At 31.5% G+C, this 12,751-nt stretch overlaps 1 protein-coding gene across 3 annotated transcripts; it reads right to left on the bottom strand.

Moving 5' to 3' along the window:
• Nucleotides 1-3,776: 3,776 nt before the first annotated feature.
• LOC133195871 (death domain-containing protein CRADD-like) lies at nt 3,777-7,217 on the bottom strand. 3 transcript variants are annotated; one of them, XR_009722247.1, is made up of 4 exons: nt 7,133-7,200; nt 5,583-5,911; nt 3,878-4,610; nt 3,777-3,828 (listed from the first exon to the last, which is right to left on the bottom strand). XR_009722247.1 is itself a non-coding variant. In XM_061331840.1 (3 exons), exons 2-3 carry the CDS (start codon nt 5,902-5,904, stop codon nt 4,276-4,278), a joined length of 657 nt encoding a protein of 218 aa, XP_061187824.1. In that variant the 5' UTR covers nt 5,905-5,911; nt 7,198-7,217; the 3' UTR covers nt 3,864-4,275. The 3 variants fall into 3 exon arrangements, 2 of the variants coding, with proteins under 2 accessions (XP_061187824.1, XP_061187823.1); XM_061331840.1 differs by lacking the exon at nt 3,777-3,828 and having other exon boundaries at nt 3,864-4,610; nt 7,198-7,217; XM_061331839.1 differs by lacking the exon at nt 3,777-3,828 and having other exon boundaries at nt 3,864-4,610.
• Nucleotides 7,218-12,751: the final 5,534 nt, after the last annotated feature.

Genomic DNA, 12,751 nt, shown 5'->3' with positions numbered 1-12,751 from the left:
GCAAAATTTTACCAAACTATAACCTTGGCCATAACTTTTGAACGGTTGGTGCTAGGGCTTTCATACTTCACATGTGTAATCCTTGTGACAAGACCTTCCTTTGGATACCAACAACTTTGACCCTTTGACCTTTAAGTTTGACCTACTTTTGGAAAACTTTAACCTTGGCCATAACTTTGAACGGTTGGTGCTAGGGCTTTCATACTTCACATATGTAATCCTTGTGACAAGACCTTTCTTTGGATACCAACAGCTTTGACCCTTTGATCTTGGAGTTTGGCCTACTTTTGGAAAACTTTAACCTTGGCCATAACTTTAATTTTGAACGATTGGTGCTTCGGCTTTCATATTTCACCTGTGTATTTCTTGGGAGAAGGCCTTTCCATTAATTTTGACCATTTAACCTTGATGTTTGACATACTTCTGAAAAAACTTTAACCTTTTCCATATCTATTCAATGGTTGCTGCTAGGTCTTTCATATTTCACAGGTTTATTCCTCGAGACAAGACCTTACTTTGGGTATCAACATATTTGATTTGAGAAAGTTTAACCTTTGCTGTAAGTTGCCATACGGGGGCATCAGTGTTTCATAAACACATCTTGTTTTTTATTATTTTTGGAGCGAAATGCTTCATACTTTTGTTTAACATCCAAGAACAAACGTTAATTTTAACTATAGCAGAGAACTTTAACTTTTATTGCTGGAAATTAACTTCCGTAACGATTAACTTCCGAAACGATATTTAGGCTAGGTGACTGGAATATAGAAATGCAGCATTAATTAATAAATGTTACGAAAATTATACATGTAAATTAAATTAATGTCTATTCTGAAAACAAAAGTTTAGTATTAATGGAATTTAAAAACACTTTCCATGTGTAAAAACAGCTCTATTTTTTATGCATTAGTCGAGAAAAGATTATTTATAAATAGCTCATAGAGGCAAACAGGTTACATATAACCGATAACTTGTATGCATATTAGAACGCATGAAAAAATGTTTCAATAAGTGTATCGATCCCGGATTTAAAAAAGAAAATGGAACTTGGGGATCTCTGGTTAGAATGGGTCAATCAACAAGGAACTTAAATTTCATCTGTAAGTCATTAAAGTCATATATGGCGCGCATGTTTTTCATAAGTTAAGACTAACTAAAATTAAAAAGATTTTTCTATTTGTTTTATTTCTTTATATTAAGATAGGACTTTCCTGTAAATTCCAGATTTTAAATCAATCACGTTTCAAAGATATTAGAAATTTAAAACAATAACCGATTTATTTACCGACTCCGCATTTAAATAACAGCCACTTTAAAGTCAACATGAGGTTATTCAAGTTCAAAATCGGTGAAAATTTTAATTTGAACGTAAATAAAACGTAAAAACAATAACATATATCATGTTTATCTGCACTCAATCTCGTATTTTTATTTTTTAGGTCAGATACGCCATATATAGCTGTTATATAACTCTACACACGAAATATCAGAGGACCATGGACCTTCTGGAAAACAGAAAATAATTAGAAATTTGCAATCAAAGGGCAATGACTGGAATAAAACTCAGACTTGATCTGGAAGGCATCAGAATAGACATAACAAAAATCAGCTTATGAAGCCCCCCCCCCCCCCCAATGTCCAGAAAAGGGTGAATTTTTTTAAGTTAAGAAAAATAACCACACAAAATAAAAAATATATATATATAAAGATAACAATAAAAAGTGATTTAATTATCTCAAATCCTATAAACATTAGAAATTGAGAACAGGGTTAAAAAAAAAACACCACTCACATTTGACCTCTCTAAGTCATCAATAATGTAAGGACCTGTCAGATGTCTAAAATTTTACGACGGTTTACTGTGTAATCATAGTAGGGCGGGTGGACTTTACTTGTAATATTATTTCATGCGTGTCAAAACGTTGTGCTAGAATTGGTCAGGAATGTTAATGTTCGCATTTATTTTTACATACCATGAATTAGTTACCCTTCATCTTAAATCTGCAAGTATTTCTTGAGTTAACTGTCACTATTTTAGCAATTCTACATGTGTAGATTAACTGCAACACTTTAAATCATCTGCTGCCATGCAACTTGTTTACATCCTGTCTGCCATCTTTATCGGTGCATGTTAAGTAGATTAGTTTCGTATTTAACCTCATGTTATTCATGTTACATTACTGGCATAATTACTTGCTATTAATTATGTTAATTATTATTGTGATTTCTAATATTCATTTTAGTAATTGTTATTCCCGATTACATGTGTCTAAAACTTGTACTATATTTTTATCCATCCGCGATATCGTCTGCATACTCAGCAAGTTTACTTCTGTGAAATTTACAAGTTTCAGAGATAAATTGTTTACTTACTTATTATAGACACATCTTTTGTCATCCATATTTATTGATTATTTTGTCTTTTCACAACTTAATTCCTGGGTTTGTTTATAATCCATATTGTACGACAACTTTGTTTGACAGTACGACACGATTTTTATTTTGTACGATGTCGTACATTGTCGTGATTGGTGGAACGTCGCCGTACAGCATTTGTATTGGTTGAAACTTGTCATGTGACCCTTTTCCGAAGGGGCGATCGCATTATGTCATCAGATAATTTGCCGAGTTGTCAGGCGCGTATATTCAAAGTAGAGATCCAAGATCCGCCCATATTTTCACCATAGCCATACTATTGTGATTCCAGGTGAGAAAATGTTCGACAATTATCTCCCAACACACTGGACACCTACTGTATTGTAATTAACTCTGGAGATCATCCTACTAAAGCCATTGTACACCCCCCCCTTCTTTTTTTATAAAAGTAGAGTGTACGGTAGACGCCACCAATATGAATTGTACCTGTTCAGATGAAAACTATATGTTATTGAGACCAAGATGAATCTTAAGTTTTCCCTATTACCAAGTGACCAAGGATTTTAGTACAGGAGTACTGCCAGTTATTATTTTGTAGCGCCCCCAACTTAAGCTTGGCCATTCCCGGGGAGCTTACAATATAAAGAGATACATGTATGTACCAATAATTGGCTCATTATTTATAAAATAGCATTAAAACATCCCAAAAATTTGCTCATAATTACCATTTAAGCTCTTAACTCTCAAGACAATTTTATACAACCCATCAAAGTTTGTGATAAAGAATTTTCAAAATATCAAACAATGGGTTGACACTTTGTTCAAAACCCAAGCAACTTTTCTTATTATTGAATTAGCAAACTGTACACCATGTGCGATACTAAAATATCTTCCATTTCCCAAAACCACTACAATCTTTATGATACATATTTTTTCTTCAAAGATATTTATACATATACACGTTATTGATTGTGTACATGTACCTACAATTTATTCCGTGTAGACTCAACCCCTTTGACATGGTATCTTCGTTCCATGTTCTAATATTTCTCTCTATTACTTTTCAAATTCTTGGTCAAGACAAAAAACATTAACTTCCAATCCCTGAGACCTTGACCTTTTTAAAATACTTAGCTGAAGGTGATAATACCCCTTCTGATGATAGGTTACCATCTGATTCAAAAATGAAATCTTTAAGCTGCTAACTCGGTAACAATGTTAAATTTACCTACAAATAGCCCCCCCCCCCCCCCGAAAAAAAAACCCCTTCTATATTTGATGCTTCAGTCCTCCTCACACACAAACATACTTTCTCTCTCTATATAAATATTCTTATAAATAAGAAAACAAAAGAAATATTACAGTGTCTGATAATTAATATGAAAATGAAATAAAAAGGCAACACTTCTTGTTAAAATATAAGCACTTTTGTTGTTTTCTTCAGATACATGTCTTTAAATGCCATATATATAAATTTTTGAGGCAACAACAGTTCAAATACATATGTAATACTTTCTAATGCTCAGTAGATCAACACAAGTAAAGTCTTTAAATTCATATGTTGAATTTTGATCCACCTTTCTTATAGAAAGTAAAATACAATAATTTTTTGTTAACTCTGTATTCTGTGAAAGTATCAGTTCTTTAATTTACAGAACTAACCACAGTCAACCTCGTTGTCTTAAACTCAATGGAGCTGAGAAAAAAGTGGGAGATTTTAATGGATTCAAGATATCAGAGTAAAAATACATGTATACAAAAAAAAAAAAAAAAAAAAAAAAAAAAAAAAAAAACAAACAAAACTTGAGACTTTCAACTTATTTTAACATATTCATGGTATTTGATAAATTACTGATGTTCAACTGTAGTCAAATACTGGCTATTGTCTTTTGTTCTAGCCTACATGTTCTGTGTCAAAACATTAACACCTTGATCAAACTTGTCCCAGTCCACTCTTGCACCAGCATTCTCTGCATCCATAAAACACCTGGTTAATTCTCCCAATGTTGCATTTCTTCCATTTTTATATTTCCATCTGAGAATAATCTTATGAATCTGTGTGATTGCAGAATATGGGTTTTCCATTCTTATCACATCAATATCGGACTGTGTAAGGAGTAAAGCTTTCCCAACTATTTCAACATCACTTCCAAAACATTTGTTGAATTTGAGGAGATTTTGTTCGGTGAGGTAATGCGATTTCTGAGCATCTGTTAGTTTTGCAAAATGGTCCACTGTAAAAGATATACAAAATATTTGTACACTACCAAGATCAGGAAGAGAGAAAATATGACCAACCAGTCTAAGATTCAAACCTGTAACCAATGAAAACTGAAATATTCAAAAGATATTTTTTTATCAGTAGCCACCCATCACAGTACTATTCAGTGAAATTCAAAAACTGATAAATAGAACCATACATCTTGATCTTCTTTACATTAATGTTCCAAATTTTATTTAAATCAGACTCGCACCAGAGGAGGGGGAAGAGATAAATTGAGAATTGAGAGCAGATTATTTTATTTTCAGTAACCATAGCAACACCACTCATCAAAATTTAAAAAAAAAAAAAGTTCCTTAGTACAGTGATGAAGAGTACTTGTGCACAAGTTGAATTGAAGTCTGGCTAAAATTGTAGAAGCTGGGTTAGAATTTAAAAGAATTTAGAGGGTTGTATTTTTAGTGGTTCAACCACAAAAAAAACAAACTCATTGAAATAAAAATATAAATTTGTGTGCATGGTATATCATTTTGTAGTTTTACTTATAACCCAATTTACTGAGTTACTGCAAAGATTTTAAGTACAGTAGAAATTTGAAAAAAAAAATGTCTAACAGGCAGTGCTTTGAACAGACAATAGACAAAATACAAACTCAAAGAAAAAAATGGAATTGTGATAAAAAAAAAATAAACAACATGCCAACAATGCAGACACAATCAATCTCATATTCTTATTACACTCTATCTATTCAATGGGATTTCTTAATATTTATATGTTTTAAAAACAAAATAAGATAAAGGGGAGCATTTATATTGTATGATATTATCTTTGTTTTGTCCAGTATGTTGAAATGATGTAAATTCCATGCAAGCCTCATCATTTCAACTCCTTGTGTAAAGCAAGTATGAAATCATACAATATATAGATATCCTATTAAAAGATTATGTCTCTTCATCCCACAGTGCAATATAAGTACACAACTTACCTTGGGCTGCCTGTTTATTCTCAGTAATTGGTGTATTTTTAAGTTTTTCTAAAATATGATCAGAGTGTTTTGCTTTCAAAGCATCAACAAAAACTTTGTATGCCCCTGGTCCAGACTTTAATAATAGCCTAAGGAAAACTTCATTCTTTTTATTTGGAGTAGGCATTGCATCAATTTCATCAAAGTCCTTGACATCCCAGATATCTTCATCCATAAATGCATCTCTTATCTCATCTTGATGTAGCTCTTCTTTCAAAAAACTCCAGTTCTTCTTTATGCGCTGTTCATCAGAATTACTAAGTGGTTGAAGTGTCCTTGGCATCTTGAAGCTTTACATAATAAAAATATCAATTATCAATGTAAAAAGTAGTGAAAAAATATCGAAAACATCTATAAGAATTTAAAATAATGAAAGACCAATATTAAAGGTTCAAATGTAAATGTAGTTAATGTTTTCAAAGGTAAACACTGCATGTAAATTTCAGTAGCCATCAAGAACCTGAATTCTTTTTAATCTCTATTTCATTTTCTTGAATAATAATCTATACAATAATTCAAAGAGTGACATTGGAAAGTACTATCTATAACATAATATAATATAATATAATATGATGTGATATATATAACAGTCATAAGCAGGTCCAGCACAATCTCTTGATTCAACTATATAGCTTGAAATAGCTATATAACTTTATTAAGCTATTCAAAATAGCTTGATAAAGCTATTTATCTACAGATTTTCACAAATTAAATGTTTTTTGTAAGAAATAGACAAAAAGTATTTGACTATTCATATATGTACTATGGGCTATCAAAACAACAACTGAAATCGAAGATAGTTCTAACATTGCAGCATTTGAATACTTTTAAGCAAACGATGTATTTCCATTGTTTGAGTAACTGTACACTACCTTGTGTGCGTTAAGACGTGGATAAGTATGATTACTTCTATTGTACTGAATTATCTTGTGGACCATAATTGTCCTCCTTTATAAGTATCAATTGCTTTATATAGCCCCAAAACTTTTAGAACTGAGTACACAGTCTCTTAAGGAGACGCAATTTGATGAGTGATTTTTACATGCATTATGTTCAAAAGAGTTCAAGGTTGAATATTATCACTGTACCAAGGTGCGACTTTTTGTGCATGCTGAGAAAATAACACATTTAAGAAAATTTGTGATAAAATAGCTAAATCAAGCTATTCTGAATAACTTAATAAAGCTATATAGCTAAATCAAGCTATATAGCTAAATCAAGAGCTTGTGCTGGACCTGATAAGTATGCATTCATATATTCAAAGATAGGGTATCATCTTTCGTCCTAGGTGCAATCATGTGAATGAGAATTCTGTAACTACAATACTTTTATCGAATTGGATCTGATTTAGGTAAATTTTTACCCTTAATTAATAACCCTGTACTTCTTTGATGATTTATATCAAAATCAACACTGTGATCTACTTTCGTTTTGTCCAAAAACAAGTAATCGCTTTTTCGTATATTTTATGAAATTATAAATTAAAAAAATATGGCATGCGGTGATTATACCCAGCATGTGGATGTTCCGGTTGATTATTATTATACAGGCAAATGCCAAAAATTGAAGGATTTACTTGTTAGCACTCTAGTCAGGTCCACCGGCGATTATGACCTGATGACAGGAAGTGTACACGATAGAAAGAATATAAAACCGGTTTGGTAGGTACATGTAAATCCGTAATACCGTTATTATATGAAATTGGCGAACAAGGCGTGCAAAATTCCTAAACATGCAGCTTCAAAAGTATGTAATATTCAATTTGTGAACTTAGTATTTAGAGTAAAGTTCTTATTATTGAAAGGTATGAAATTATGACAAAACTTTTCTGAGAAAATTCTTTCGGCAAAAATCACTCTATGATTTTTTACAAAAAAAAAAAAAAAAAAAAAAAAAAAAAAAAAAAAAAAAAAAAAAAAAGAAAGAAAAGAAAAAAAAAGAAGGTATTCTTGGGGATAACACCCAAGCAGTAAAATTGCTGAGTGTCATTTTTTTTCTTCGAGATTTATACGCTAACAACTACGCTATACTATGCAGCTTATCACAGATAGCGGCATTAAAATCATGTACGACCCTTGACTAATTAAAGGACCTCTTAGAAAGATACGAGAGTGAATTTTTGAGGTAAAGTGTCACAGCGTCTTTGGTTTTTTTTTTTTAAATCCAGAAATTGTATATATTTTATGCATACTTTGAGAATAGTCTTTCAAGAAAGTGGATCGAGGACCCACTTCATTTAATCGAAAAATTGTAAGGTTACAAATAGTATGAAGAAATGATCATTTCAATCTTTGTGAAATTTTTGCAGATTGTGGAGATTTTACATAAAAATGTTCATGTTAAATGAAATATCAAAGAAATTTTTGTTATAAATGAAATTTAAATTTTTGACTTTCTTGTTTGTCGCACAATATAGGCATTTTGCTCGCCAAATATCTGCGCATTCCAGACACTTTTTTGTAATGAAATATAGTATGGGGTTAAAAGAAACTGGGGGGATAAGCCGAGCCATATGCCTACATAACGATCGATAAAAAATCAGTAAATTCATTTTTAAAAAATTTCACTTTTTGTTGAATTAGAGTAATGCTTATTACCATTTGGATACAATTTTGACAAAACCTGAATACTGTAACAGCGAAAATGATTCTGATTAACACAAAAAATGGCATCACCCCAGCAGGCACACAACGTTGTTTAAACGTTGAATATTAGTTGAAAATGTGTTTAGACGTTGATAAATCTAGATTCAATCTTGATTCAACGTTGACTTTTCAACGTTGAAAATGTAACGTTGATTCGACATTGAATTCAAATTGAGTTGAATTGCCAACATTGATTTAACGTCGGATCTTCGTTGAGCGGGAATCCTATTTTTCTCTGATAAGTAATTCGGACTATAATAATGTCGGACTATAACATTGTCGGACCATAACGAGGTCGGACTTAACAAAGTCGCACTACCGACTTTAATAACTATTACAACAAACAAGAATGGTAAATATATGTATTTTACAAATTCAGTGATTAATATGAATTCAGTACGAATTTGCCAATGTACGAATTAAGAGCATGCGCAGTAGGACATCAGGAAAATATTCAAAAAGACAGGATAACAGTTACTGGTAAGTTTTGATAATTTTAAGATTTTATATATACAGCTGTTTTAAGATTTTAAAAATATAACTCGATTTGGCATTTATCTTAATTGCTCGTGATTATGGATGTTTTCGAATTCCAACTGACGCCAATTTCAGTTCAATATTTTTTTTTTTAAAGAATGCATGAAGACCATATTGAAAACTATTCCATTGTATAGTTTGGTTAATTGCTCTTCATAGTTTGAGAGTATTACATATTGTGTATGTTATGTGTTAGGATATATAGCATAAACGGATCAAAGATTCTGTAAAAAAAAAAAGGGGGGGGTGGGGGGTGGCCACTTGAACATGTTGAACAGTGTTGAAAGGGGAAGTCTACCATCTCCACCGAAAGCTTTCGGGCAGTTTTCACGGCACACCGAGTCCCGTTTACATCCCATTCTCACATCTGTAACATCTTAAGGAACCCTGAATTTTTTATTTTCAGATTCTTATGGATCTGTCTTTGTATAGCTTTACTGGGGGGGGGGGGGGGGGGGGGTTGCAGTCAGGAATTCCCCGTCTGTTTTCCAGTATACATGTATCCCTTTCCCCCTTTTTTTATTTGATGAGTAAATCATTATTTTAAAAGTAATTTCCTCTTTTAATGATTTTTTTTTCATGTCTTGGATTTGAGTTTTTCTTGTAAATAATTGTTTCAGGCCCGTAGGAAGCAAATTTAGTTTGGGGGGCACAGCCATACATTTTCAGTCGACAGTTGAGGGGGCACTACCAAAAATTTCCTGACAAGCAAAAAAAAAAGGTCATCAACTACCAAAATTCCTTGACAAGCAAAAAAAAAAAAAAATAAAATAAAATGTCATCAGAGATTTTTATTGAGGGGCACAAGGCAAATAGTATCTATGTTTACTATAGTAATCTACATATCGCCCCCCCCCCCCCCCCCTCGGTTCCTACGCCCAGGTGTTTTGTGAAATATTGAACTGCTGCACAAGTTTGGGTTGAGAAATTCATGTGTAAGTCTTTTGCTTTGATGCAACACAAGCTTTTAACAATTTTTTTCTTTACTTTCCTGTTACACTTTCAATTTACTTCATTTTATTTTGTGTTTTGTGAACAGTAGGCATGGCTTATAAAGAAATGGAAGAGATAGATTTAATCTCACGGCCAAACAATGATATAGATGTACCTTGTAAATGAAGGACATTCCAGCACCTCACAGCCTCCAGCAAATTAAGCAGCTGATGAATGTTAACACATGGAAATTAAATGGTACAGTGCATTAACCATTCTCATTACACTTTAAAAATTTGCATTTTAAAGATTTATTGATAAATATCATTTGCAATGGCAAGAAATTAACTAATTTTTGCATATAAGTATTTTTTTAATAATTCGTTTTTAATAATTATATTTGTCTTTGGATTGATTATTCATAATTTGGAAAAAAGCGCAAGATATTAATTGTTTGTTAAGGAAGCTCTAAGCACTGCACACTAAAGAGTTCTACTTATAGGGTAGTTTTATGCAGTTAGAGTGATCTGCCCTTAGAAGTAAGATAGAAAAAAAACCCGGTTATTTACAGTTAATTACACAATTTGTAATAGATCAGAATATTCCTAGCATTATATTAGATCGAGAATAAGTAATTGGAATTCATTTTTCCATTAATTTTCCCAATATAAGTAAACAACGGTGATTTCTGCTCACGAGTAGTCCATTGTCTTTGAACATTTTTCCTGCGGAAATAAGGCAGGTACCCTATGATGAACATGAACTAAACAGACTCAATATGCACACCTTTATATGATATATTTTTAATATATATATAATAATTAGTCCAAAAAGCACTTTTTGTTTGTGTATAGAGCTTCCTTAAAGTTTTCGTCAATTTTCACTGAAAGATAATTTTGGAATAAAAAGATTATGAGATTGAACACAATTTTAACATATTTCATTATACAAATATTTATTATATTAAATTGTACATTGTAGGGGTAATCAACTAAAACGCTGCACCAATCTGTCCACTCAGAAGACCAACATAATCCAGGAGAGAACACTAATCAGGAGATCAACAGCACCCCAGGAGTCCAACACCACCCACAAAGACCAACACCACCCTCAGGACTCCAACACCAGGACTCTAACACCAAGATTTAATTAATAATATATTTTTTAAAAGAAATATTTATCAGATTTCGGATTTCCGACATTTTGGTATGAGCATCACTGAAGAGACATAATTTGTCGAAATGCGCATCTGGTGCATCAAAATGGCTACCGTATAAGATTTACATCTTTTCTTGGAATGTTTTCATGTATTGGACTATTTCTTGACCACGGGTGAAAATAGAAAACGTTTGTAAAATGTTTGGGTTTTGTACTGATTACATGTAATTTATAAAATGTATTTTTGTGAAATTCATTGTAACTGATCTATTGATAGGAAGTTAATTAAATGTTTACAATATAGATTTATATATGTTTTCCTTCATATAGTTATGAAGGCATCTTAGTTAATAAAAAATTAAAATTTTAAATAAGTAATCACCATCCACCCCCGCTCCCGAAAAAAAAAAAACAACAATGTTGAATTAACTTTTATTCAATGTCTAATCAACATTGATTTTCAACATTGAATCAACGTTAAGATTTCAACGTTGAACACAATTTTCAAAATCTTACATAAACTAAACGTTGAATCAACATATATAATCAACGTTGATTCAAAGTTTTTTTTCAATGTTGTGTGCCTGCTGGGCACGCTCAATTTTCACAAAAACTGACATAAATTGGATGATATAACTACATTTTTTAAATAGAGTGGGTCATCATACCATTTTTTTGAGAACGATTAATGAAAGGCAATGGAAAGATGTTGCTTTTTACACTTGCAAAAATTTGGTATGAAGACCCACTCTACATAAAAAATTAAGTTAACTTACTTAAATTTTCACCGTGGTCTTAAAAAATTCTAAGTCCAAATACGCTTGCTAAATATAGAGAACTGTATGCTATTTAAATGTGTATATATGTGTGACTCCGTGGTATAGTGGTTAGCGAGGAGCTCTTTTAAAGGGACGTTTATTGAGGAAAGTGTTAGAATCATGATTTTTTTTATTTTTTATTTTTTGGGGAGGGGGTTAATTTTGTTTTACTTTATAAAAAATGTCTATAGGAATAACATATTTTTCACTGGAAATAATATATATATATATATATATATGAAGTGTGATTTACATAATTGAACGAATTAATTATCGCTAATTAATTACGGCCAACAGTAAATCGTACATTGTCTTATTCTCTCAAAATATTTTGAGAGAATAAGACAATGTACGATTTACTGTTGGCCGTAATTAATTAGCGATAATTAATTCGTTCAATTATGTAAATCACACTTCACCAGACTACACCCGATAGACCGGACGCAATTCATAGCGCTCCGGATTTCTTTGTTCACAACTGTTTATAAACTCCAAATTAAACATGTAACATTGTAAATATTTAGTGTTTGGTAGTTTAGTAGTAGTGCTAGTTGTTTTTGCTTCTCTATTTCCTTTGTTTTTATGACTTCTTAACTTTTTTCTTTGTCCTGAGGAAGGGACAGGTTGTCCCGAAAATTTGACAATTATTATTGTTCGTGTCGTTGGTCATTTTTAGTGCTTTATATAAATTTCCATCCGTGACCTTGTATCTACTTAGTAGATCCGACACTTAGGATATACAGTGTTGTTGGTTTTTAGTGCTTTATATATATATATATATATATATATATATATATATATATATATATATATATATATATATATATATATAGTAATGAACTCATTTACAGTAAATTATTTAGAATGACGGATAAAAATTAGAATAGATATTTGAATACTTTTATTCCCGTTTTTTATTTATTTTTACTACAAGCGCTTCTAGATCACCACTATCATTATATACAATGTTAACATTTTTATAATATCTCCACAATAAGTGTTAACACTCGATAGCAGATTAATTAATAGAAGTCCCTAC

Source organism: Saccostrea echinata, unplaced genomic scaffold (assembly GCF_033153115.1).
Source record: "Saccostrea echinata isolate AGI-Se365-2 ecotype Australia unplaced genomic scaffold, CSIRO_AGI_Sech_v1 ptg000029l, whole genome shotgun sequence".
In the NCBI taxonomy this organism is placed as follows: domain Eukaryota; kingdom Metazoa; phylum Mollusca; class Bivalvia; order Ostreida; family Ostreidae; genus Saccostrea; species Saccostrea echinata.
The sequence above is the reverse complement of the archived record's forward strand: the minus strand, read 5'-3'. Positions and strand labels throughout refer to the sequence as shown.

Coding starts and splice junctions, on each gene's coding strand:
- LOC133195871 (XM_061331840.1), bottom strand. CDS start 5,904: ATGCCAAGGACACTTCAACCACTTAGTAATTCTGATGAACAGCGCATA. Junction 4,611..5,582: donor GAATAAACAGGCAGCCCAAG/GTAAGTTGTGTA, acceptor TATCTTTTACAG/TGGACCATTTTGCAAAACTA.